A 13162-nucleotide genomic window follows, 5' to 3' on the forward strand; every position below is an offset into this window, starting at 1 on the left:
AAGAAACAGCTTCATATTATTCACTAGACTCACCGGTTCAATTCGGTCATCATTTAGGCCTGGGATTCTAACTTGAGATGTGTGTGACTTTGTTTCCTCCGTAAAGCGTATATTGGCAAAAACACGTCATTTAGTTGACAGGGGTGACTAAACTGCTTGCATCTCAAGATAGCGAGCTGTACTCTAACACAACCTTCTTCAAGCAAGCCACACTAACACCATGGACCAGAGCTAGCTCTGAGTAGGCAGGGTTACAAAAAAAAGCTCTCTCTCTCTCACACACACACACACACACACGGGTTCTGTTATCTCAGGTCATAAATTCCTGGAGGAGACTCTCCTCAGGGCCATGCAGTATAGAGAGAGTTTCACAGTAGAACTTCTACATCACAGAACTTGAGAACTGAACAATATCCATGTTTTGGAGAAGCTAGCTACGACCCGGCCCATTTGGTTTGTTTGCGAAAGACAATACAGCCGCATGAACATAACTCTGTTTATACAGGAGCCTCCATTATGAGGTATGCGTCTAATTATTGCATAAAACGAATGAGTAAAGATTATATAATTTCACAAATAGTTTAATGTGATTTTAAACCGTTAATGTGAGAAAATTGTAACCAAGTCATTGTGTTTATGGGGGCGGGGCCAGACATGATCTGACATCATTGGACAGCCCTTTTCTACTGTTCCGAATAAAACCCCCACCTGAGGAAATCCTCGAGACCATGAGTACCTCGATCACCGAGGGGGCAAAGGTTTGAGTAGAGACCACAAAAACCTCAGTATAAGCTAAGGTTGTAATGGTTGTCGAATTCCTAACCAAATCACGTGGAGCATTGGCTACACGGGTGGAAATGGTTTAACTCAGACTGTCGACCAGACAGAATAAGAGCAAATCTTAGATACTACTTACTAGTCTGCAGCTAGAAATTGTCAACCTGAAATGCGAGGACTGACAACCGCCGAAACATCTATCTATAAGAACATTTCTGAATGGTACTCTGAACTTTCCAACAGAAAGACAGACGATTCTAACAGAGATCACGACGACACTCTGAGCATAAATATATATATTTTTTATTAATAATAATAATAATAATAAGATTAGCATTTCAATTATTATAATTATCAACTGTGTAGTGACTCTTGTAATTCCTGCCCTTCTCAGTCCACACCCACTTCCCTTTGTCCTCCAAGCCGTCATATCGGCATTTCCTTGTAACCATATCTACTGTTGGTTTGTTTATGCATTTGTGATTATTTAGTTAGTTAGTAAATAAATGATTTAAGACAATTGATGTATGGATGACTCATAGTGAAGACTGGGTTCGTGCAGATAACCAATAATTTACGACGTTTGGAATGAGATTAACGTGAGGTGAAGAATCATTCATTAACAGAAGACTAATTGATCAGATATTAAAATATCTGAAGAGTTATATTAGGAAAAGTATAACTTCATAATCTGAAGATTTTTCTTGGTACCCTGACTTCCTAGTTAATTACATTTACATAATTTGTTTAATCACGTAATAATAATAATAATAACAGAGAATTGATTTGATAAATTAAACAGTCTTCAATTTCATGATGCCAAAGACACGACACCACTTACAGTCCATCAGGTTGAAGTCGTTGGGAGCTCTGGCAGACCACAGCCTCATGGTGTTGACTGTGTTGTTCATATACCCAGGGATGGGCGTGTCATAAGGCATAGCAAGGACCACCTATCGAGGCAAGGCATTGGGGGGGGGAATTAAGATGAATTAAATTAATTAAATGTAAGAATTCATCATCTTAAAACTTCCTTCCAAATAAGATTAAGGATCAATTCAAGACGATAAATTTAAAAAATACCAAACTCAATAAAAATCATAGATATGCAGGTACTTAGTGAGTCAACCTGTGGGAAGAATTGGAAACACTTGAATTTAACATTATAAATATCAGTAACACTTTTAGCAAAGTTGAATAACAACCAAAACAATAATTAACACCACAATGACCCTTAGTTGCTGTTATATATATATTATATTGTAATAACACAAGTGACAATGTAAGTACATTAGAAAATGCATCTCAAATCCCCATCAGATATGCAGGTACTAAGTGGTACAACTTAGCACTATTATCAGCATGTTACAACATTTTTTAAAAAGGTAGTATTCATTATCATGACTTTAAGTACCTGTGTGTCCACCCATTTAGCCCCTTCCTTAGACTCCTCCACTCTGCCGTAGAAGTGCACTGGTAGCATGTACTCAGGGCGGGCCTTCTCCCAAGGGTTACCATGACGCAGCCAATCGTCTGCTTCTTCCACCTAGGAGCAAGCCAATCACAAGACAACATACTAAATCGAAGTGTGACTAAGCAAAACTTGAAATGGGTCAATATGTTTAAATAGAAACATAGCCTGGTCTCAGATCAGTTTGTGTTCTTGCCAACTCCAGCGCTCATTGTCAAGCCAATGGCATGACAACACAAACAGACTGGTAGTCAGGCTAATAAAGCCATAGATGGTCCATGTACAGCAGTAGTAGAAGTACAGTACAGTGTAGTATAGTTACAGTACACATACAGATACAGTACAGGATATAAACCGCCTCCAACGTCAATTTAGAGAATTTGGCAGTAGGTCCAAACGGCCTCACAGCCGCAGACTATATGTAACCACGCCAGTCCAGGAGCTCCACATCCGGCTTCTCCACCTGCGGGATCGTCTGAGACCAGCCACCCGGACAGCTGATGAAACTGTGGGATCGTCTGAGACCAGCCACCTGGACAGCTGATGAAACTGAGGGATCGTCTGAGACCAGCCACCTGGACAGCTGATGATACTATGGGATCGTCTGAGACCAGCCACCTGGACAGCTGATGAAACTGTGGGATCGTCTGAGACCAGCCACCTGGACAGCTGATGAAACTGGAGGGATCGTCTGAGACCAGCCACCTGGACAGCTGATGAAACTGTGGGTTTAGCACAACCAAAGAATTTCTGCATAAACTGTCAGAAACCGTCTCAGGGAAGCTCATCTGTGTGCTCGTCATCCTCACCAGGGTCTCGACCAGACTGCAGTTCAGCGTTGTAACCGACTTCAGTGGGGAAATGCTCACCTTCGATGGCCACTGGCACGTTGGGGAAGTGTGGTCTTCACGGACGAATCCTGGTTTCAACTGTACCGGGCAGATGGCGTGTATGGTGTCGTGAAGTCCTCCATGGTGACGGTGGGGTTACGGTACGGGGAAGGCATAAACTACGGACAATTGAACACAATTGTATTTTTAAATCAGCGGCCATTTGAATGCATAGAGATACCGTGACGGGATCCCAAGGCCCATTATCGTTCCATTCATCCACCGCCATCACTTCATGTTTCAGCATGATAATGCACATCCCCAATGTCACAAGGATCTGTACACAATTCCTGGAAGCTGAAAATGTCCCGGTTCTTCCATGGCCTACAAACACACCAGGCACGTCACCCACTGAGCATGTTTGGGATGCTCTGGATCTACGTGTACAACAGCGTGTTCCAGCTCCCTACAATATCCAGCAACTTCACAGCCATTGAAGAGGAGTAGGACAACATTCCACAGGCCACAATCAACAGCCTGATCAACTCTATGTGAAGGAGATGTGGTGCTGCATGGGGCAAATGGTGGTCACACCAGATACTGACTGGTTTTCTGATCCACACCTCTACCGTAAAAAATAAAATGTTTAAGGTATCTGTGACCAACAAGATGCAATTATGTATTCCCAGTCATGTGAAATCCATAGCCTAGGACCAAATGAGAATATTTCGACTGACTGATTTCCTTATATGAACAGTTACTCAGTCAAATCTTTGAAACTGTTTCATGTATATTTTTGCTCAGTGTAGTTCAACATCAGGTTTTAGTAGATTCATTTTACAAAGTTTCCCATCCCAAAACTGACGACTTCGATGACACGCGGAATAATTTTCTATACAGAAAAAAAACAAATTAGCGCAGCTGACTGTAATTTCATCCATTTTAAGAGAATCTCAAACTATGGCAATAAAGCTATTTTTCTACTTCCCCAGAGTTGGCATGCTAACTGTTTCTGTAGACTTTGTGCTAACGCTAGTCTTTGTGCTAACGCTAGTCTTTGTGCTAACGCTAGTCTTTGTGCTAACGCTAGTCTTTGTGCTAACGCTAGTCTTTGTGCTAACGCTAGTTAGCCTTGTCTAGTGAAACTACTGTACTTCCAACTTCATTCATACTAAAATGGTATGTTGCAGCTAGCCATATTAAATATATTTTTTCCACACCAAATAAATATCTAACTATACTGAACAAAAAAATATATATTAACACATTTTACTGAGTTAGTTTGTCTAAACGAAATCTGTCAATTGAAATAAATTCATTAGGCCCTAATCTATGAATTTCAAATGAAATACTTCTGTTTCATCAGCTGTCTCAGATGAAGAAGCCGGATGTGGAGGTCCTGGGCTGGCGTGGTTACATGTGGTCTGCGGTTGGGAGGCTTCTCTAAAATGATGTTGGAGGTGGCTTATGGTAGATAAATGAACATTCAATTATCTGGCAACAGCTCTTGTGGACATTCCTGCAATCAGCATGCCAATTGCACGCTCCCTCAAGACTTGAGACATCTGCGGCATTGTGTTGTGTGACAAAACTGCACATTTTAAAGTGGCCTTTTATTGTCCCCCAGCACAAGGTGCACCTGTGTAATGATCATGCTGTTTAAATCAGCTTCTTGATTATGCCACACCTGTCAGGTGGCTGGACTCAGGTGGCTCTACGCTCTTGGCAAAGGAGAAATGCTCACTAACAGGGATGTAAACACACGTGTGCACAACATTTAGAAGAAATAAGCTTTTTGTACATATGGAACATTTATGGGATATTTTATTTCAGCTCAGGGACCAACACTTTACATGAGTCGATATATTTGTTCAGTATAATAATAATTTGCGGAACCCTGGGGGGAGGGGGGGGGACTAGTTTGCAAACCCCTGCTCTAGATTTTATTTTACCTTTTATTTAACTAGGCAAGTCAGTTAAGAACAAATTCTTATTTTCAATGACAGCCTAGGAACAGTGGGTTAAACTGCCTGTTCAGGGGGCAGAATGACAGAGTTGTACCTTGTCAGCACGGGGATTTGTTCTTGCAACCACTAGGCTACCCTGCCGCCTCTACGCTCTAACCACTAGGCTACCCTGCCGCCTCTACGCTCTAACCACTAGGCTACCCTGCCGCCTCTACGCTCTAACCACTAGGCTACCCTGCCGCCTCTACGCTCTAACCACTAGGCTACCCTGCCGCCTCTACGCTCTAACCACTAGGCTACCCTGCCGCCTCTACGCTCTAACCACTAGGCTACCCTGCCGCCTCTACGCTCTAACCACTAGGCTACCCTGCCGCCTCTACGCTCTAACCACTAGGCTACCCTGCCGCCTCTACGCTCTAACCACTAGGCTACCCTGCCGCCTCTACGCTCTAACCACTAGGCTACCCTGCCGCCTCTACGCTCTAACCACTAGGCTACCCTGCCGCCTCTACGCTCTAACCACTAGGCTACCCTGCCGCCTCTACGCTCTAACCACTAGGCTACCCTGCCGCCTCTACGCTCTAACCACTAGGCTACCCTGCCGCCTCTACGCTCTAACCACTAGGCTACCCTGCCGCCTCTACGCTCTAACCACTAGGCTACCCTGCCGCCTCTACGCTCTAACCACTAGGCTACCCTGCCGCCTCTACGCTCTAACCACTAGGCTACCCTGCCGCCTCTACGCTCTAACCACTAGGCTACCCTGCCGCCTCTACGCTCTAACCACTAGGCTACCCTGCCGCCTCTACGCTCTAACCACTAGGCTACCCTGCCGCCTCTACGCTCTAACCACTAGGCTACCCTGCCGCCTCTACGCTCTAACCACTAGGCTACCCTGCCGCCTCTACGCTCTAACCACTAGGCTACCCTGCCGCCTCTACGCTCTAACCACTAGGCTACCCTGCCGCCTCTACGCTCTAACCACTAGGCTACCCTGCCGCCTCTACGCTCTAACCACTAGGCTACCCTGCCGCCTCTACGCTCTAACCACTAGGCTACCCTGCCGCCTCTACGCTCTAACCACTAGGCTACCCTGCCGCCTCTACGCTCTAACCACTAGGCTACCCTGCCGCCTCTACGCTCTAACCACTAGGCTACCCTGCCGCCTCTACGCTCTAACCACTAGGCTACCCTGCCGCCTCTACGCTCTAACCACTAGGCTACCCTGCCGCCTCTACGCTCTAACCACTAGGCTACCCTGCCGCCTCTACGCTCTAACCACTAGGCTACCCTGCCGCCTCTACGCTCTAACCACTAGGCTACCCTGCCGCCTCTACGCTCTAACCACTAGGCTACCCTGCCGCCTCTACGCTCTAACCACTAGGCTACCCTGCCGCCTCTACGCTCTAACCACTAGGCTACCCTGCCGCCTCTACGCTCTAACCACTAGGCTACCCTGCCGCCTCTACGCTCTAACCACTAGGCTACCCTGCCGCCTCTACGCTCTAACCACTAGGCTACCCTGCCGCCTCTACGCTCTAACCACTAGGCTACCCTGCCGCCTCTACGCTCTAACCACTAGGCTACCCTGCCGCCTCTACGCTCTAACCACTAGGCTACCCTGCCGCCCCGAAGATGACTGTACAAATACAACAGCTGAGCTTCTCATTCTAAAACGTTTCTTCATTCAGTCAGTGTGATCTGACTGAACAATGGTATAAAAGACCTCACTAGCCAGGGGGCCCCGTTTCAAAATACCGTTGAGTGCCCCCCCCCCAAACTAGAAATTTCCCCACAGACATGATCTGCTGCTATTATTACACAACTTAAAATATCTTTCATGTCCGCTTTTAATTTCAGAATAAAAATAAAACAATAGGCCATACATAATTGTTTTGAACACATTTGTCATAATATTCTATTTATATTTTTTTAATCAGTGGGGCCCCCTGGGCAGCCGGGGTTCATTTCAATTGAAATCCACCCCTGTCACACTGTTGCAATCCAGGCTGGAGCCATAGAGAGGAAGGACGTGGGTCGTCACAATGTTGCAGACATGGAACCTTTCAAATACATTTTAGCGTTCCCTCGAATCTGATTGGACTCTTAGGTGTCAGATGGGATTATTCGATTGGTTCCACTGCATCAAACAAGCCCAGATAAAGTATTAGAAATGATTTTGAATAGCATTTGAACCCAGTTCTGCGGTGTCGGTCAATCATTTAACAGAAAGAGGTTTGCTGCTGCCTGTCTCCACTCTCTTTTGAAGTGGTGAAACACTGCCTTTTATCCCAAATAGCACCCTATTCCCTATATAGTGCACATCTTATGAATAGAGCCCTACGGCCCCTGGTCCAAAGTAGTACACTACATAGGGAATAGGGTGTAATTTGGGACCAGTGCCTGTTGCGATAGCCTTCTCAACCTCTGAGCCAACCAATCAACGTGTTTTTGCCCTTGTTTGGATTCTGATAACAACCTACAGTACAACACACACCAGAGGGGTTTTGCCCTTTTGAATTTGGGCTGTGTGTTTGCAGTGCAATGCACTTCTGAACGCTGAACTAGATTATTCATTGACTGAAGTGGAGAGGCATGCATGAAACCTGTCCTCTACATACCGAATAGTGTTGTAGAAGTTACACTCTACTGCAAAGAATGAAATCCTTGTGGTTTGTCATTGTTAAAATAAGTGTATCTCTATAGATCTAATAGGGTAAGACCGTTTAAATAATCTCATGAGGCATTTATTAATTATATTCTCCAAGAATCAAATGATACATCTCAATAATTTAGTAAAAAACCTGGATATATCCAATCCCAGATCCTTTAAAATGCAGTGGAATAAAGCAGAGAAGAGAGTTGTTACCTGCCAGCCGTTCTTGATCTTCTGATTGAAGATCCCATACTCATAACGGATGCCATAACCGTACGCTGCCAGACCCAGGGTGGCCATCGAGTCCAGGAAACATGCTAGTCAGGGAATTTAAATTAATTACTAGTCAATGTTTCCAAAAAATACTAAACCGATGAAGTTTAAAGACACAGTGGATGCAAAGAAAACCTGTATGGTGTAGGGGGTAAAGTATAGCATAAAGTATGGTGTAGGGGGTAAAGTATAGCATAAAGTATGGTATAGGGGGTAAAGTATAGCATAAAGTATGGTGTAGGGGGTAAAGTAAGGCTTAAAGTATGGTGGCGTAGTATTTCTTAGTATCTGCTCTGGAATATTCCTATGGAGGTTAGTTATAGCAACTATAGGAGTTGGCTTATTAGAACAAACAGATCTGGGACCAGGCTACAGAGAGGTTGATAATTTCCTTCGTGGAATGAAGATCTGCTCTCATGTCTGCGTTTACACAAGGAGCCCAATTCTGATCTTTCCCCACGAATTGGTCTTCTGACCAAATCAGAACCGGCTGTTTGTTTATTAAAATTGAGCTGCCTGTGTAAACACAGCCAAACTATAGAAGGGACATGCAGCCATCCAAACAGCCTCCTACGGTTGGTTAAACTTCCTGTTTTGGCCAGCCAACAACAGCCTCATAGTGTTAGGTAAACTTCCTGTTCTGGCTTGCAGACAGGAGAGTTTTGCTGTAGTTTTCCACCCGATGACGACCCACTGTATTCTGTACTACATTAAATAGAACCCTGTAGCCCGGTCCCCAGTTCCATTGGTTCCGTGGTCATGATCCACCATAGAAGTTAGCAAGGACACACACACACACCTAACACTTGGTCCGTACTGTACCTGCCAGTCTGCCCAGGCCTCCGTTCCCCAGCCCTGCATCTTCCTCCATCTCTTCCAGATCCTCCATGTCCAAACCCAGCTACACAACAAACAGACACTTCAATTCAACAAGCCCCATGGTGTTTAATAATGTATGAGCTGATGCATCACATCATCACGCTTAACCTGCACGACCTAAGGTGTGTCAATCACGCTTAACCTGCACGACCTAAGGTGTGTCAATCACGCTTAACCTGCACGACCTAAGGTGTGTCAATCACGCTTAACCTGCACGACCTAAGGTGTGTCAATCACGCTTAACCTGCGCGACCTAAGGTGTGTCAATCACGCTTAACCTGCGCGACCTAAGGTGTGTCAATCACGCTTAACCTGCGCGACCTAAGGTGTGTCAATCACGCTTAACCTGCGCGACCTAAGGTGTGTCAATCACGCTTAACCTGCACGAACCAAGGTGTGTCAATCACACTTAACCTGCACGAACCAAGGTGTGTCAATCACGCTTAACCTGCTCGACTAAGGTGTGTTAATCACGCTTAACCTGCTCGACTAAGGTGTGTTAATCACGCTTAACCTGCTCGACTAAGGTGTGTTAATCACGCTTAACCTGCTCGACTAAGGTGTGTTAATCACGCTTAACCTGCTCGACTAAGGTGTGTTAATCACGCTTAACCTGCTCGACTAAGGTGTGTTAATCACGCTTAACCTGCTCGACCTAAGGTGTGTTAATCACGCTTAACCTGCTCGACCTAAGGTGTGTTAATCACGCTTAACCTGCTCGACTAAGGTGTGTTAATCACGCTTAACCTGCTCGACTAAGGTGTGTTAATCACGCTTAACCTGCTCGACTAAGGTGTGGCAATCATGCTTTCACAGTTGTTGAGAAATTCTGTCTCTTGTAACAGATGTTTTAGTCTCTGGCTCCAGTGGTTCCTGCCTGTAGACATGCCATTGGTGTGCTCCAGACATCTCTCAGTTCTGTCTCACCTGGTAGATGGCCTCGTCACAGGCGTTCTGCAGCCCCAGGTTAATCATGGTGTTCTGGAGGGTTCTGCCCATGTAGAACTCCAGGGAGAGGTAGTACACCCGCTGGTCAAGGAGAACAGGGGTGTATTCATTAGGTGGCAGACCATAATCCAAAAAATTTATACATTTTGCAATGCAAACCCATTTATTCCAATTAGAAAACATTTTGCATGAAGAAAAAAAGAGAGTTTGTATTGAACAAAGTCAGGTCTGTCAATCCCAGCTTTAGTTCTGTTCTCTGTGTGCTTCCTAGTGATGAACACATCCCAGGAACATGCAACATTCAGTACAACACTGCACGTTTAAAAAAAAAGTTCTCAGAGTAGGAGTGTAATCCTTTTCATTATGATGTGAAAGTCAAAACTGATCCGAGATCAGCTCTCCTACTCTCAGATTCTTCCGGAATACAACCAGGCCATTGAAACTATGATTTCATGAGAGTCCTATAGCTTCATGGTAAGGCTAAATATAGTCTTCATCAGAATTTCTCTCTCCTTCCTCCCAAAGGTGTACAGTTGTTTAAGTCCCTTCACTAAATTGAAAAAGGAAAATGACTGGAATAAGAAATAATGGTGGAAACGCCCACTAACCTATGGTCTCCACCAATCCAACACTATTAGAAATAAATGGTGGAAACGCCCACTAACCTATGGTCTCCACCAATCCAACGCTATTAGATTTGTAGAAATTAGGTTGCATTTCAGGAGGAAGGAGATATTAGCGGGAAGCATCCAGAGGGTGCATATTGATAATAATGATGACGAGGAGCAGCAGACGGAAACATTTATTAGAATGGGAGGTGGGGCTGTGACTAGTGATGGTCGTTCCGAGTCTTTTCGGAGAGTCACATTATTTGGCTCCGTTGACATAAAAAAAAAATAAGAGACGCGTAAATTGGGTCCCAAACAGCTCTTTATTCCAAACTCTTGAAAATCGACCTTGAATTTTTAATTGCAAATCTCAAATGTAATCCAAAAAGTAAGGTACCATGTTAGATCGTGATATGCACCTTCAGATACGCAGTGCAAAAACCTGCGTGGACCGGATCGATATGCTCTCTCCAATATGTATTATTTTTTTGCAGTGAGGATTCACCATCTTCTGATAATTATTTTGTAATTTATTAGCAGATAATCGTTGTTTGAAACAAACAAAAAAAAAGTGTTAGTAGACGCAGTATGCAAATCTGGGAACCAAATACGATTCGGTTCCCAAAATTCACCAAAAAGAGCCATTGGAACGACCCATCACTAGCTAATACTGGACCAAATAAGAACAGCACAGGACAGACAAGTAAAGCCAGGATAAATTCTCCAAACAAAAGTACAGCATGATATTTGGAAAAGCCAACAACTTTACCTTGGGATCGGTCTCGTAGTAGAACTGCTGGGTTCTGATCCATCTTCCCACCAGGTGATCTCGAACCGTGTGCGCGAGGGCGAAGTAATAATCCCGCGGCGTCGCTACATTCCTGTCTTTGACCAAAGTGAAGTGGAGGTGTCGGTTAAAACCTTTCTTCAACTCGGCGACGTTCTCCACCCCGACAATTCCTCTGATACTGATCTGTTTACGCTTCTCCTGGTCAGTGAGAGGAGCCGCCATGCTGCTGAACAAAACGGCTGCTGGCAGTCATTCAATTTCAACTCTAAAAGTGGAGAAATTAAGTTAAGGTAGTTGCTTTTCTGTAGCGTCAGTCTCCTCCTCTTTAATGTCCATTGGTGCATGGAGGAGGAGGTGTGTCGTGTTCCCAACCTCTCAACCTCTGGCACAGGAGCGAAGAGAAAAATATTGGAAAAATTATTTTTTGGACACTTATCATTTTATTGAATATTCACAGATACAGAAAACACCAAGAGAGATCAGTAATAATAGCAACACTTCCAAATATAGTAATAACAATAATCATAACAATAGCAACAGTTGTCTTTATTGACATATAAGTAAGCAGACTATATGTAAAGTATAACCAATGTTTAAGGACATTGGACTTTTTGTATAACCCGCCAAGCAGAGCTTCGATTTTATTACTTTATATTTCCGACGCACATTGCTTAAGCGCGCATTATATACAATTGAGAGAACTGCCTACTGTATGTCGCCCAGCGACCGTATGTAAATTCTAGAATGCTAAATTATGCTAAATTAGGAGAGTAAAGAAAGGTTGTCTTGAGGGACTGCAGGACGCATTTTGTTTTTGATACCACCACTACCCACGTGGGGTTTCCTGTGCTCAAACTTGTATTTCATTCAACTCACATCTTCTTGGATAGGCACCTTAAATGACTTAAATGATCAGACAACATGGTCTATACAGCAGGTGTAGAGAAACTACAATGAGTATGGATAAATTACACCAATAGTTCAACATCAACCTTCCAGTACCGACAGTATCTACACATTTGTATTTGGTTGAATCAAATATAAATTCAGTCTCAAAATTGCTTAAAAACTAGTTTACAAAAGAATGCTAATTTAATTTGTGTCCTGGAATAGTTATATAACATTGGGATAATGACCATCTTTGTCTTAATTTGGCCTAGATCAGAGATGACCCTCCCCCTCTCTGTGCCCAACCCCTCTCTGTCTTCCTCGCTCTCTCTGTCTCCCCCCCACTCTCTCTCCCCCCCACTCTGTCTTCCTGCCCCTCGTTCTGTCTCCCTTGCCCCCCTCTCTCTCTCTCTCTTAATCTGTCTCCCTCGACCCTCTCTCTGTCTCCCTCCCCCTCTCTCTGTCTCCCTCGCCCCTCTCTCTGTCTCCCTCTCTCTGTCTCCCTCCCCCGTCTCTCTCTGTCTCAGTCCCCCTCCGTCTACCTGTTACTCTCTCTCTCTCTCTCTCTCTCTCTCTCTCTCTCTCTCTCTCTCTCTCTCACACACACAAACACACACACACACACACACACACACACACACACACACACACACACACACACACACACACACACACACACACACACACACACACACACACACACACACACACACACACACACACACACACACACACACACACGTGTTCAGTGACCTCCTCAGTGCTGGGCCTGTGTAGATATTTTAGGGCAGTGTGGGAAAGAGTCTGTCTAGTAGTCTGCATAATGACTCAACAAAGAGGCAAACAGAAAAAACAACGACGTGTTTAGAGAGTTAGATACAGATCTAGGATCATCTTCCTCTCCTCCAATCCACAACCTTAACCAACCATGAGGAATATGCAAAACTGACCCAAGATCAGTATCTAGGAGAAAACTTCAATCCTGTCTCAGAGCTCTACTCTAATTGTCCGTAGAGCTCTGAGACAGGATTGTGTCGAGGCACAGATCTGGGGGAAGGGTACCAAAAAAATGTCT

At 44.5% G+C, this 13162-nt stretch overlaps 1 protein-coding gene across 2 annotated transcripts in view; it reads right to left on the bottom strand.

Annotated features, from left to right (window-relative positions):
- LOC109904348 (glycogen phosphorylase, liver form) overlaps nucleotides 1–11510 on the bottom strand; it is a 31861-nt gene extending 20351 nt beyond the window's left edge. The window contains exons 1-6 of one of the 2 annotated variants that reach the window (XM_031787714.1): nucleotides 11179–11484; nucleotides 9781–9882; nucleotides 8797–8875; nucleotides 7915–8018; nucleotides 2192–2323; nucleotides 1619–1730 (exon numbers count right to left, since the gene is read on the bottom strand). In XM_031787714.1, the coding sequence (XP_031643574.1) occupies nucleotides 1619–1730; nucleotides 2192–2323; nucleotides 7915–8018; nucleotides 8797–8875; nucleotides 9781–9882; nucleotides 11179–11421 (772 nt within the window). In that variant the 5' untranslated portion in view covers nucleotides 11422–11484. Of the gene's footprint in view, nucleotides 1–1618; nucleotides 1731–2191; nucleotides 2324–7914; nucleotides 8019–8796; nucleotides 8876–9780; nucleotides 9883–11178 lie in introns of both variants that reach the window. The other variant, XM_031787715.1, reaches the window with a different exon arrangement.
- Between the last annotated feature and the right edge of the window lie 1652 nt (nucleotides 11511–13162).

Source organism: Oncorhynchus kisutch, linkage group LG14 (genome assembly GCF_002021735.2).
Source record: "Oncorhynchus kisutch isolate 150728-3 linkage group LG14, Okis_V2, whole genome shotgun sequence".
NCBI classification, from domain to species: domain Eukaryota; kingdom Metazoa; phylum Chordata; class Actinopteri; order Salmoniformes; family Salmonidae; genus Oncorhynchus; species Oncorhynchus kisutch.